At 56.1% G+C, this 12,942-nt stretch overlaps 1 protein-coding gene across 1 annotated transcript; it reads right to left on the bottom strand.

The window, feature by feature from the left end:
* Nucleotides 1–1,542: 1,542 nt before the first annotated feature.
* On the bottom strand, nt 1,543–11,366 carry LOC116815497 (serine protease 53-like). The gene is made up of 17 exons (XM_075064742.1): nt 11,212–11,366; nt 9,745–10,025; nt 9,466–9,632; nt 9,057–9,273; nt 8,708–8,858; nt 8,137–8,396; nt 7,837–8,000; nt 6,498–6,729; nt 6,101–6,157; nt 5,659–5,718; nt 5,119–5,229; nt 4,674–4,733; nt 4,263–4,319; nt 3,731–3,787; nt 3,008–3,064; nt 2,466–2,522; nt 1,543–1,586 (listed from the first exon to the last, which is right to left on the bottom strand). The coding sequence occupies exons 1-17, from the start codon at nt 11,271–11,273 to the stop codon at nt 1,543–1,545; spliced, it is 2,094 nt and encodes a 697-aa protein (XP_074920843.1). The 5' UTR covers nt 11,274–11,366.
* Nucleotides 11,367–12,942: the final 1,576 nt, after the last annotated feature.

Below are 12,942 nucleotides of genomic sequence, written 5' to 3' on the forward strand. Positions count from 1 at the left end.
GGTAGGGGGCACTGTGCTGTGGGGAGCAGGCGGTGGGCTGGGTAGGGGGCACTGTGCTGCAGGGAGTGGGGTAGAGGCTCAGTAGGTGGCGTTGTGCTGTGGGGAGCGGGTAGGGGCATTGTGCTGTGGAGAGCAGGTGGTGGGCTGGGTAGGGGGCTCTGTGCTGCAGGGAGTGGGGTGGGGACGCAGTAGGGGGCGCTGTGCTGTGGGGAGCAGGTGGTGGGCTGGGTAGGGGGCGCTGTGCTGTGGGGAGCGGGTAGGGGCTTGGTAGGGGGCGTTGTGCTGTGGAGAGCAGGTGGTGGGCTGGGTAGGGGGTGCTGTGCTGTGGGGAGCGGGTAGGGGCTTGGTAGGGGGCGCTGTGCTGTGGGGAGCGGGTAAGGGCTTGGTAGGGGGCGCTGTGCTGTGGGGAGCAGGTGGTGGGCTGGGTAGGGGGCGCTGTGCTGCAGGGAGTGGGGTAGAGGCTCAGTAGGTGGCGCTGTGCTGTGGGGAGCGGGTAGGGGCTTGGTAGGGGGCGCTGTGCTGTGGGGAGCAGGTGGTGGGCTCAGCAGGGGGTGCTGAGCTGCAGGGCGCTGTGCTGTGGGGAGCAGGTGGTGGGCTGGGTAGGGGGCTCTGTGCTGCAGGGAACAGGCTGAGGGGGCTCAGCACGAGGCCTTGTATTGCAAGGAGCGGGGCTGGAGGCTTGATATGGGGGCAACGTAGTATATGAAATACTTTGAACTTAAACTCTAGATTGAAGCTCGAAGCCCTTTGCTGCGGTGAGTGAATCTGTTTATTATCATTGTTTGAACACTATCGCAATAACCTGACTGTGCTGTGATTAACCGTATTCCATTCATTTTAAGCCATTGTATCACCCAAGATCATAGCAATTTCCTCCAGCCGATATACGCAGATGAGGCAAATGAAACCCAAATTGGGGTGGTAGCGGGGAAAACCCAAGGTCACCACTGTGTTGACAATCAGACTTTGGGTGCAAACGTCGCCTCTGGTGTGCTGTGAACAAAGCTAAGACCCCGATCTCGGCTGGGGTCTGTGCAGCGCCAAGCACAACAGGGTCCCTGAGCTGTCAGGCACCCGATGCGATGGGAGGCCCCCGATCTCGGTCAGGGTCTGTGTAGAACTTGACTGGGGACCCCCAGTCTCGGTTGGGATCTGCACCGTGTTCAGCACAATGGAGTCCCCGATCTCAGTTAGAGTCTCTGGATACTATTGTAGCATAAATAATAAATAATAATAATAATAAATAATTAATAGGCAGTTAAACAAAAACGTTCCTCCCCAGAGCCAGTTGCATTGGGGCATCAGGCAATGTCATTTCTAAATCCATAGGATGCTGGGTTCTGCTGGGTAGGGGATCCCACTGGGAAGGGATCAGAACACAAATGAAGGTGAGTGGCTTCTCTCGTGCCTGATTCGACATCTCAGCAGCTGGGACTGCACAGGAAATAGCGAAAGCTGCCGATTAGCATGTGACAATCTTCCATTGGGTGAAGCAAACAGATGGAGCGTGGCGGAGCAGAATTCTCTTATGTGGGTCGGTGGCTAAGAGACATGGTTCTTTCCTTTGTGTCCCTTCCCTTTTTTTCCTGCGAAAGTCACCAGAAAGACAACAGGCAGTGAGTACATGGGGTATGTTTACCCATGGTTATGATGCTTTGGCGGATCCCAAAGCACTTTGGAAGCTGCGCACACAGGGATCACCAGCTTGACACTGAGATGCAGCCACCTCTGGGGTGGAGTTGCAGAGGAGCAACTGCGCAGTGAAGCGGCATGGGGACGGCTCGCCTGGCCCTGAGATGCAGCCAGCTCTGGGGCGGGGCATCTGGGGAACAGCTGCACACAACACAGCATAGCGATAGCACACCCAGCCCTGAGATGCAGCTGCCTCTGGGGTGGGTGGCTGGGTACTGAGCTGTCAGCACACAGTTTAATACAGGAAGAGGAGGCAACCCTGGTATCCAGCTGAAAGTGCAGGGGGGAGCGAGGGAGGCAGAGTGAGGGATTCGGCTAAGCCACCAGAATGAACACTTGGATTAAAGACGAAAGTGTCAGAGACACTGCAATGAACATTGTCAGCACAGCACCCCTAGTGCTGCATCGCGGGCATCCGTGACTGCCAGGGGCCAGCACCTCTTTTGAGCTCCCACCCTGCTCCCTGCAGCACAGCGCTCCCTAGTGCCACACTGAGGCACTGGGGCCCGTACTGACTGTCAGGAGAGAGGGTCCCTGCCTGCTTCCTGCAGCTCAGCACCCCCCTAGCGCTGCACTACAGTGGCTGGTGGAGGCAGAGCTGGGCTCTGGTTGGCTTGGCGGGGTGGAAGGTTGGTCCCAGGAGCTGGGAGGTAGCTCTGGTCGGGGAGGCAGATTGCAGGAGGGGCAGGTCGCTCTGCGGTGAGACCAGACATCTGTACACCCCCAGACTTTAAGGGGACTGAAAAGGGGGCCTCAGGTGCTAAGGGACTCACCTTTCCCTTGTTTGGCACCACCGGGTGGCACTGGCTTCTGCCCCTTGCCACTGGAACCTGCAGGAGAGAGAGGGATAGTCAGTGAGTGTCTCTGCATCACCCACATGGTTCCCTGCAGCACAGCGCCCCCTAGTGCATCACTGGGGCACAAGGGCCAGCCCTGACTGTCAGGAGAGAGCGCCCCCTACTGAGCCCCTGCTTTGCTCCCTGCAGTACAGCGCCCCCTAACATTGCACTGGTGCATTGGCATCAGCTCTGACTGCCAGGGGAGAGCGTCCCCTGCTGAGCTGCATGCACATCTCCCTGCAGCTCAGCACCCCCCAGTGCCGCACTAGAGTGGCTGGTGGTGGCAGAGCTGGGCTCTGGCTGGCTTGGCAGTTGGCAGGCAGGGAGGAAGGTTTGTCCCAGATGCTGGGAGGTGGCTCTGGTCGGGGAGGCAGACTGCAGGAGGGGCAGGTTGCTCTGCGGTGAGACCACACTTCTGAACACCAATTGCACTGGCTGGGGAGTGGAAAAGTGTCCTTGGGTATTTGGGGACTCACCTTCCCCTCGTTTGGCACAACCAGGTGGGACTGACTTCTGCCCCTTGCTGCTGGAAACTGTAGGGAAGAGAGGTATAGTCAGTGAGTGTCTCTACTAAGTCACCCAAACTATTCCCTACAGCACAACAGCCTCTCATAGTGCAGTGTGGCGTTGGGGGTCAGCACTGGTGGTGAGGGGAGAGCACCCCATACTGAGCCCCTGCCCTGCTCCCTGCAGTGACGGCCATCCCTAGTGCTGCACTGGGGCATTGGGGCCAGCACTGACTGCCAGGGGAGAGCGCCCCCCACGGAGCCCCTGCCCCGCTCCCTGCAGCGGCAGCCATCCCTAGTGCTGCACTGGGGCATTGGGGCCAGGGGAGAGCGCCCCCTACTGAGCCTTCACCCTGATCCCTGCAGCACAGTGCCCCCTAGTGCTGCACTGGGACATTGGGGCCAGCACTGACTGCCAAGGGAGAGTGCCCCCTATTGAGCCCTGCCCCACCACCTGCAGCTTGGTGCCCCCTGGTGCCACACTAGAGTGGCTGGAGGTGGCAGAGCTGGGCTCTGGGTGGTTTGGCGGTTGGCAGGCAGGGTGGAAGGTTTGTCCCAGGAGCTGGGATGTAGCTCTGGTCGGGAAGGCAGACTGCAGGAGGGTCAGGTCGCTCTGCAGTGAGACCACACTTCTGAACACCCCTTGGACTGCCCGGGCAGTGAAAAACGGGGCTCAGGCACTGAGGGACTCACCTTCTCCTCGTTTGGCACAACCGGGTGGCACTGGCTTTTCCCACTCTTCACCGGAACCTGCGGCAGCAAGCGGTATAGTCAGAGAGTGTCTCTGAGTTACCCACCTTGTTCCCTGCAGCACAGTGCCCCCTATCACTGCAAGGGGGCATTGGACTCAGCACTGGCTGTGAGGGGAGCATCCCCTACTGACATGCTTTGCTCCATGCAGCACAGCGCCTCCTACCACCACACTGGGACATCAGGGCCAGCACTGACTGTCAGGGGAGAGTGCCCCTTAATGAGCCCCCCACTCCCTGCAGCACAGCACCCCCCAGTGCCACACTAGAGTGGCTGGTGGTGGCAGAGCTGGGCTCTGGCTGGCTTGGTGGTTGGCAGGCAGGGTGGAAGGTTTTTCCCAGGTACTGGGAGGTAGCTCTGGTTGGGGAGGCAGATTGCAGGAAGGGCAGGTCGCTCCGCACTGAGACCACACTTCTGAAGACCTCTTAGACTGCCTGCAAAGTGAAAAAGGGGCCTCGGGTGCTTAGCGACTCACCTTCCTCTTCTGTGACACCACCAGGTGTCACTGGCTTTTCCCACTCTCCACTGGAACCTATAGGAGAGAGAGGGATAGTCAGTGTCTGTGCATCACCACCATTGTTCCCTGCAGCAGATCAGCACTGCACTGGGGCTCTGGGGTCAGGCCTGACTGCCAGAACACAGCGCCCCCTACTGAGCTCTTGCTCTGCTTCCCACAGTGCAGTGCCCCCTAGTGCCACATTGGAGTAGCTGATAGTGGCAGCACTGGGCTTTGGATGATTTGGCGATTGGCAGGCAGGGTGGAGGGTTTGTGTTGGGGAGGCAGATTGCAGGAGGGGCAAGTTGTTTTGCAAAGAGACCACACTTCTGAACACCAGTTATGCTGCCTGGGCAGTGAAAATGTGTCCTCAGATGCTTAGGGACTCACCTTCCCCACGTGAGATATCACCAGTAGTTGGCACTGGCTTTTCCCCCTCTCCACTGGAACCTGCAGGAGAGAGTGATGGATAGTCAGGGCATGTCTCTGAGTCACTCACATCGTTTTGTGCAGCCCAGCGCCTCCTAGTGTCACACTGGAGTATCAGGGCCAGCACTGGCTGCCAGGGAAGAGCACCCTCTACTGGGCCCTGCCCCACCACCTGCAGCTCGGCACCCTGCAGTGCCACACTAGAATGGCTGGTGGTGGCAGAGCTGGGCTCTGGATGGCTCAGTGGTTGGCAGGCAGGGTGGAAGGTTTGTCCCAGGTGCTGGGAGGTAGCTCTGGTTTGGGAGGCAGATGGCAGGAGGGGCAGATCTCTGTGCAGTGAGACCACACCTCTGAAGATCCCTCAGCCTGCCTGGGCAGTGGAAAAGTGGAAAGCTGAGGGACTCACCTTCTCCTCTTGTGGTACCACTAGTTGGCACTGGCTTTTCTCCATCTCCACTGGAACCTGCAGGAGAGAGAGGCGTAGTCAGGATGTGTCTGTGAGCCACCCCATTGTTTCCTGCAGCACAGTGCCCCCTAGTGTCGCAGTGGAGCATTGGGGTCAGCACTGACTGCCAAGGGAAAGTGCCCAAAACTGAGCCTTGACTCTGCTTCCCGCAGCACAGCGCCCTCTACCACCAAACTGGGGTATCAGAGCCAGCATGGCCAACCAGGGAAGAGCAACCCCTGCTCTCCCCTGCCCTACCACCTGCAGCTCAGTGCCCCCCAGTACCACACTAGAACAGGTGGTGGAGGCAGCGCTGGGCTCTGGTTGGCTTGGTGGCTGGCAGGCAGGGTGGAAGGTTGGTCCCAGGTACTGGGAGGTAGCTCTGGTTGGGGAGGCAGATCGAAGGAGGGTCAGGTTGCTTCGCAGTGAGACCACACTTCTGAACACCAGTTATGCTGCCTGGGCAGTGAAATAAGTGACCTCAGATGCTTAGGGACTCACCTTCCCCTCTTGTGGTACCACCAGTAGTTGGCACTGGCCTTTCCCCCTCTCCACTGGAACCTGCAGAAGAGATAGGCATAGTCAGGGCACGTCTCTGCATCACCCACATTGTTTCCTGCAGCACAGCGCCCCCAATGTCACACTGGGGTATCAAGGCGAGCACTGGCTGCCAGGGGAGAGCACCCTCTACTGAGCCCTGCCCCACCACCTGCAGCTCGGCATCCCCCAGTGCCGCACTAGAGTGGCTGGTGGTGGCAGAGCTGGGCTCTGGATGGCTCAGTGGTTGGCAGGCAGGGTGGAAAGCTTGTCCCAGGTGCTGGGAGGTAGCTCTGGTTGTGGAGGCAGATTGCAGGAGGAGCAGATCGCTGTGCAGTGAGACCACACTTCTGAACACCCCTCGGACTGCCTGGGCAGTGGAAAAGTGGAAAGCTGAGGGACTTACCTTCCCCTCTTGTGGTATCACTAGTTGGCACTGGCTTTTCTCCATCTCCACCAGAAGCTGCAGGAGAGAGAGACATAGTCAGGGTGTGTCTCTGAGTCACTCACTTGTTTCCTGCAGCACAGTGCCCCCTAGTGTCACAGTGGGGCATTGGGGTCAGCACTGACTGCTAGGGAAGATGACCCAGTACTGAGTTCCTACCCCAACCCCTACAGCACAGTGCCTTCTAGGCTGACTATGGGGCATTGGGACCAGCCTTGATGGCCATAAGTGAGCATGTACACCCTGTGCAGCACCCTGTTTTTCCTGTCTGGTCTCCCATCCAACCATTGACCTAGCCCCACCCTGCTTAGCATGTGCACCCAAAGGAATTGTGGTTGCTGTCTGGATTGCCCCTTACTTGGAGTAGGCTTCATTGGGCATCTGTCCTCTTCTATGACCGCTGGAACTGGCATGGGCTGCTTGGCAAAGTAACCATCCCGTGTGAGGTCCATGAGCCATTTCTCGTATGCTCTAACTTCTGTGTACACCCCGGGCTGGCTCTTCCTCCCGCAGCCATTGCCAAAGCTGGAGAGGCCAGCCAGGAACCAGGTGCCCTTCTCATTGCAAATCAGAGGCCCCCCATCATCTCCCTGAAGAGTCAAGAACAAAGGGACAACTGCATGAACTCCAGCAGGGGTGGGTTCTCCGGGCCTGTTGGACAGCGGATATTCTGAGTCTTCCCCAGAGAGTGGCTGCATGAGGAGACATCCCAGAAATTCAGTGGAACAGTCCTCCTCCATGAATGACCATGAGCTACCCCAGTGCACAGTGGGTCAGAGGTTGCACAGACCATCTCTGCACTATGGAGAGCCATGGTGGCAGGATGGATTAGCCACGGACAATAGGACCATCCACGCTGGAGAACCAGGACATGCTGGATCCATCCCCTACCCAACACTGGATGGCTCAGCCCTGGGCAAAATAGGACACATCAGTACTACGGACAGCTCCAGAGGAATGAGGCTGTGCAGAAAATCTCCCTGATCCAAAAGCATGGAGTTCAGCAATGGCCAATAGAACATTTCTGTACCATGGACAGTGCCATAAACCCCATGGACTGCCGGGCATATGCCCCCCCCCCCCACCGAATGCCCTGGTTCAGCCCCAGAGAATAGGACACTTCAGCACTGTGGACAGCTCCAGAGGCACCAGCATCTAGCTCAGGGGTAGGCAACCTATGGCACACGTGCCGAAGGTGGCACGCGAGCTGATTTTCAGTGGCACTCACACTGCCCGGTCCTGGCCACTGGTCTGGGGGGCTCTTCATTTTAATTTAATTTTAAACAAAGTTTCTTCAACATTTTAAAAACCTTATTTACTTTACATACAACAATAATTTAGTTATATAGTATAGACTTGTAGAAAGAGATCTTCTAAAAACATTAAAATGGCACGCGAAACCTTAAATCAGAGTGACCAAATGGAGATTCAGCACAGCACTTCTGAAAGGTTGCCGACCCCTGATCTAGATTCAAGTGATCAACACCCTGAACGTCCAGAGCATCTGATAAGCAAATGGGGTACGGGTGAGATGGGGGGACTGAAGGCCTGCCAGAGCCAGGCCTTTGTGTGGAAAATGGGGGGGGATGTCTCCACTGACAGAGCCATGGAGATCAGTCCTTCAGAGCCAGCTGTTGTGGCTGCCCAGATGTTCTGCAAACCCTGGGGCCATGCTGTGCATCGGATGGCTCACTCACCTCACAGCTGGTGTTCGTCTCCTCTTGAGCAGCACAAAGCATGTCTGGGAGGATGGACACTGCCTCACCAGCTGAGCTGGTCTGGTTGTAGGCGCAGTTACAGGCGACAGGTCCCATGAGATCCACCTCCACGCCCTGTAGCGATTGTGGTGCGGGTTCCCGAGCTGTGGAAACACAGAGACGTTATGTTGGAAGTTACCAAGCCCTACCCCTCTGTCCCTTGAGCCATCCAGTTACTGCCTGCGGGCCAGATCGGAGTCGGTGCCCCCTAGAGGGGAAAAGCCCCCATGTCCCACATACCATTCTCTCGTCCCCTGACCCAGCAGGTGCTGCCAAGCTGGAATCGGTGTGTGTCATAGGGGAGGCAGACAGCCCAGATGTTCTCCCCAAACATCACTGGCTTGGTGAGCATCAGTAGCGCGATGTCAGAGCCCTCGATCACGTTCACGTAGGCTGCATGAAGGATGAGCTTCTGGAGGCCCCTCTCTTCTTGCCAGCGTGGCTCTGCCCCATCCCGCTGCTCACCCAGGAGCACCTTCCAGTCTGTGGGGTCCTGCCGCCTGCAACACAGTCCCCACAGGGGGTTACTAATCTGTCAGGGCAGGGAGCCGGGAATCAGAACTTCAGGGTTTGATCCACGGCTCTGCTAGAGGAGTGGGGTCTAGTGCTTAGAGCAAAGAGGGATGGGGGGTCAGGACTCCTGGGTTCTATCTCTGGGAGGGGAGTCGGGTCCAGAGGGGAGATGAGTAGGGCACACATTACAGACAGTCATTCATCTCTGATAGAGACATGGATACCCTGGGATGTGAGACACCTCTCCCTCCCTCCCCAACCCCTGCTGGGTCATCCCCGCCTCATGCCCCTCACTCACCCGATGAAGCAGTGAGCGGCTGCCAGCACCCAGCTCTCGGCGATCAGTGCTCCGCCACAGACGTGCTGCCCCCCAGATTGTAGGCTCACGTACCAGGGCCATGGCCCCTTGGCAGTGACACTCAGCTCGTGTCCCTTTAGCTTCCCGCAACCTGGAGAGATTAGGAGTCAGTAGCCAATTATCAGTCCTCCACCCTCGGGCTGGATCGGAACCAGTGACCCCTAGAGGGGAAAGGCCCCATGTACATTCCCCACCCCGTGAGCCAGCCAGTCCCCTGCCCTATGGCCGGATCAGAGCCAACGTCCCCTAGAGGGGAAAGGCCCCACGTCCCATTCCCCACTGGCCGTACCTCTGCATTTTCCATGGTCGCTGCTGAAGGGGGGCGGCACAGTTTGGACAGCGAAGGAGGCTCCCCCCGTGTGGTTCTGGATCCAGCCGGTGTAGGCTGTGACCTCGGTCAGCAGGATGGGGCTGTGGGGCTGGGCACAGCCCACCGAGAAGCTCATGATCCCAGCCTGGAACCACGTCCCGTTCTCGGAGCAGGCCACCGCCCCCCCGGAATCACCCTGGGGAGGGATGGACAGGGAGATTCAGGGCTGGGGAGCAAGGTGTGATCCCTTTGCCCCCTCTACCCCCCTCCAACCAGGGACAACCCCTCTGTTTCCCTCCCACAACCCATCTCCTTCCCCTTCCTTCTCTCCAACCTCCTAGCCCAGCCCAGCCCCGCCCCCCAGCCTGGCACCCCCTTTCACTCTCACCTGGCAGGGCCCCTGGCCCCCACTCTGATACCCGGCACAGATCAGCCCTGGCCCGGCAGGGTTGGAGAGCTCCTTCTGGCGCAGGTTATTGTGGATGCAGTTGCAGGTCTCTGCACTGAGCAGGTCCAGCTCCACCTTCTTGAGAGGCTTGGGGGGTGGGAGGGTCACTGTGGGGTGGGAAAGAAGAAGGGTCAGTGCCCTGTTGGGGAATAGTGTACCCCGGGTGGGCAGGGGGCTAGATGTCTCCATCTTTGCCGGGAGCTCTCCCCTCTCACTCACTGTCCTCCTTCACCCTGCCCCAACCGGTGGCCCAGCACTGGGACCCGAAGGCGAATCGGTGGTTGCGGTAGGGCAGGCAGATGGGGCCTACGTCACGGCTGAAGGAGACAGGCTCAGCCAGTCGCAGCAGGGCGATGTCCAAGCCCTTGGTGTAATCTTTGTACTTCTCATGGGTGATGATCTGGGACACATTCCGCACTACGCCCTCTAATGGGCCACCAATCAGCTGCAGACGCCCCAGCACCACCTTCCAGGGGGATGGATCCTTGGTTGTGTCTTTCCTGTGGGGAGATAAGGGATAGGGTGTCATTACCAGGATGGGGAAATGCTGGGTTCTAGACCCTGCTATTATAGGCTTATTTCTCTGTTCGGGGTACTGAGTTCTAGGCTTGTCCCAGATTATACACATATATCTAGATTGCTTCCTGACTCTTTCTGATGCACTTGACTCTAGATTCCCTGTTCTGGGGTTATTGAGTATGATGCACTCTGCTTCAGATTTGTGACTCTTGGTGGTGTTCATCTTTTTAGATTCATGGCTGTAGACTCGCTCCGGATTGCAGTTGTAGATTCATGGCTCTAGGTTCATTCTAGATGATGCCTGGAGACCTAAATTCATGGCTCTTGCTGGTGCTCACTGTTCTACCTTCATGGTTCTAGACCAGTTCTAGACAGTACATAAAACTATGTAATTGTGGGTTTAGACCAATTCTAGATGTTGTATACAGCATGAGGTTCTTTGCTCTGGTTTGTACATATTGTTTTAGTTTCCTGCCTCTATGTTTTTTCTAGATGCTGCATGCAGCTCTAGATTCACTGCTTTTGATGGTACACACCTTTCTAGATTTATCTCTCCATTCTTTACAAATTGTGCACACATATCTAGATCCACAACTGTAGTTGGTGCACACAGTCACGCCCATCTCTAGGCTCATTCTAGATGACATGCATGGTTCTAGGCTAATTGCTCTGTACTCGAAATCCTCAACACCATTCTAGATGTTGCAGATGCTCTAGATTTCATCTCAGGATGCTGTACTTGTAGACTAAATTCTGGAGTCTCTGGTGTAGGTGGTTTGAGAAAAGGTCACATCTAGAATCATAGATGTAGGCTGTCTATTCTGGGTGGTGCACATGGTTCTAGTTTTCTTTCCCTAGGCTATTGAATAGTCCTGGATGTACAGCTCCAATCTATCTAATCTAGGTGTAAAATACAGTTCTAGATGCACAGCTCTCAACTCCATTCTGGAGACCATGCTGGGTTCTAGAATAGCTCTCTGCCTCTGGATGATGTGTGCACTGTTCTAGACTGAGAGATCTGGTGTCCATGGCTATAGATGAGCAGCCTTGTTACTCTCAGCACTAGATAACACACATAGTTCTAGCTGCCCCGTTCTAGAGGTCATGCCCCGTTCTAGAGGTCATCCTTCTATCCCCAAGGATCTAGATCTGAGGTTCTAGACTTACCCAATGAAGCAGTGAGCAGCTGACAGAATCCATTTGTCACCGATCAGGGTCCCTCCACACATATGCTCCCCACGGAGCTGCAGGCTGGCCTGCCAGGGCCACTCCCCTCTCAGGGCATTGACCCCACTGACGATCCGGCTATAGACTCTCTGCTGGCCACAGACTGGTCCTGCAGAGAACAGGGAAATTAGTTCTCACATAAAAATCCTACCCCATCTATAGAAAAAACAGAGGGAGCTGGTTATTCCAGGAGGGGAGTGGGGTCTAGGGGGTTAGAGTGGAGGGGACTGGGAGCCAGACCTCCTGGGATCTATCCCTGGTTGTGGGAAGTGAGTGGGATCTAGTTGGTTAGAGCAGGGAAGGCAGGAGGCATGAACTCCTGGGTTGTATCCCTGGCTCTGGGAGGGGAGTGGGGTCTAGTGGGTTAAAGCATGGGGAGGCCGTGTGCGATTGTGTGTCACTGCTGTTGTGGGTGTGGGTGATTTTGTCAGCCTCATTCTGCAGACTCTTGTGTGTGTCTCACTGTCATTACATCCCTGGTGGCATGCAGCTGGATTGCACTGGACTGACAAAGTCTCTGCAGCATCTGTTGCATGATTTAAAAACCTTCCTTGCCCATCAGTCTGGGACTCTGGAGCCTTTATGCAAATGTTACAATGGTTTTACCTGTGTGTCTTATTACTATAGACTCACGGAAATGTGGGGCTGGAAGGGACCATGAAAGGGCATCAAGTCCAGTCCCCTGCACTGAGGCAGGATCAAGTAAACCTAGACGAGCCCTGATAGATGTTTGTCCGGCCTGTTCTAAGAAACCTCCAGTGATGGGGACTCCACAACCTCTCTCGAAGCCCATTCCAGAGCTTAACCCCCCTGAGAGTTAGAAAGTTTTCTTCTAATTTCTAGCCTAAATCTTCCTTGCTGCAGATTAAGCCCATCGCTTCTTGTCCTACCATCAGTGGACGTGGCGAACAATCGATCACCAGCCTCTGTACAAGAATCCTTAACATATTTGAAGACTATCAGATCTCCCCTTAGTCTTTTTATTTCAAGGCTAAACATGCCCTGGTTTTTGAATCTTTCCTCATAGCTCAAGTGATCTAAACTTTTTCCAGTTTTTTTGCTCTCCTCTGGACTCTCTCCAGTGTGTCCACATCTTTCCTAACATGCGGTACTCAGAACTGGGCACAGACCTCCAGCTGAGGCCTCACCAGTGCTGAGTAGAGGGGGGACAATGACCTCCCGGGTCTTCCATATGACACTCCTGCTCATACACCCTAGACTGATATTAGCCTTTCTTGCCACTGCATCACATTGTTGACTCGTATTCTCTCTGGGATCTGCTCTAAGCCCCGGAGTCTTCCCAGCAGTGTTAAACCTCGCCAGTTATTCCCCATTTTGTAGCTGTGCGTTTGACTTTTCCTTCCTCCGTGCTGCACTTTGCCCTTGTCCTTCTTGACTTTCCTCCTGTGGATGTCAGACTGGTGCTCTGGGCATTGGCTCATTTGCAGAAGCCTGTTGTGAAATGCAGAAAATTCCAGAGCCGCCATTCCTACTCCCCACCCACCACAGCTCTGGGGCAGATGGAACCAGCCACTCAGGAGCCTGGAGGAGGGCAGCCAAAATCAGGCGCCTCCTGCCCCACAAGTTCAGATGAGAGGGATGCTGGGCTTCCTACCTGCTGCCGCTGCACCTTGCTGGAGGCCTGTAAGGGAGAGAAAACAAGGGTGAGGA

The sequence above is a fragment of the Chelonoidis abingdonii genome, chromosome 4 (genome assembly GCF_003597395.2).
Source record: "Chelonoidis abingdonii isolate Lonesome George chromosome 4, CheloAbing_2.0, whole genome shotgun sequence".
Lineage (NCBI taxonomy): Eukaryota > Metazoa > Chordata > Testudines > Testudinidae > Chelonoidis > Chelonoidis abingdonii.

Coding starts and splice junctions, on each gene's coding strand:
- LOC116815497 (XM_075064742.1), bottom strand. CDS start 11,273: ATGTGTGGAGGGACCCTGATCGGTGACAAATGGATTCTGTCAGCTGCT. Junction 6,158..6,497: donor CCCAATGAAGCCTACTCCAA/GTAAGGGGCAAT, acceptor TCTCTCCTGCAG/CTTCTGGTGGAGATGGAGAA. Junction 1,587..2,465: donor TGGTGCCAAACAAGGGAAAG/GTGAGTCCCTTA, acceptor TGACTTTCGCAG/GAAAAAAAGGGAAGGGACAC.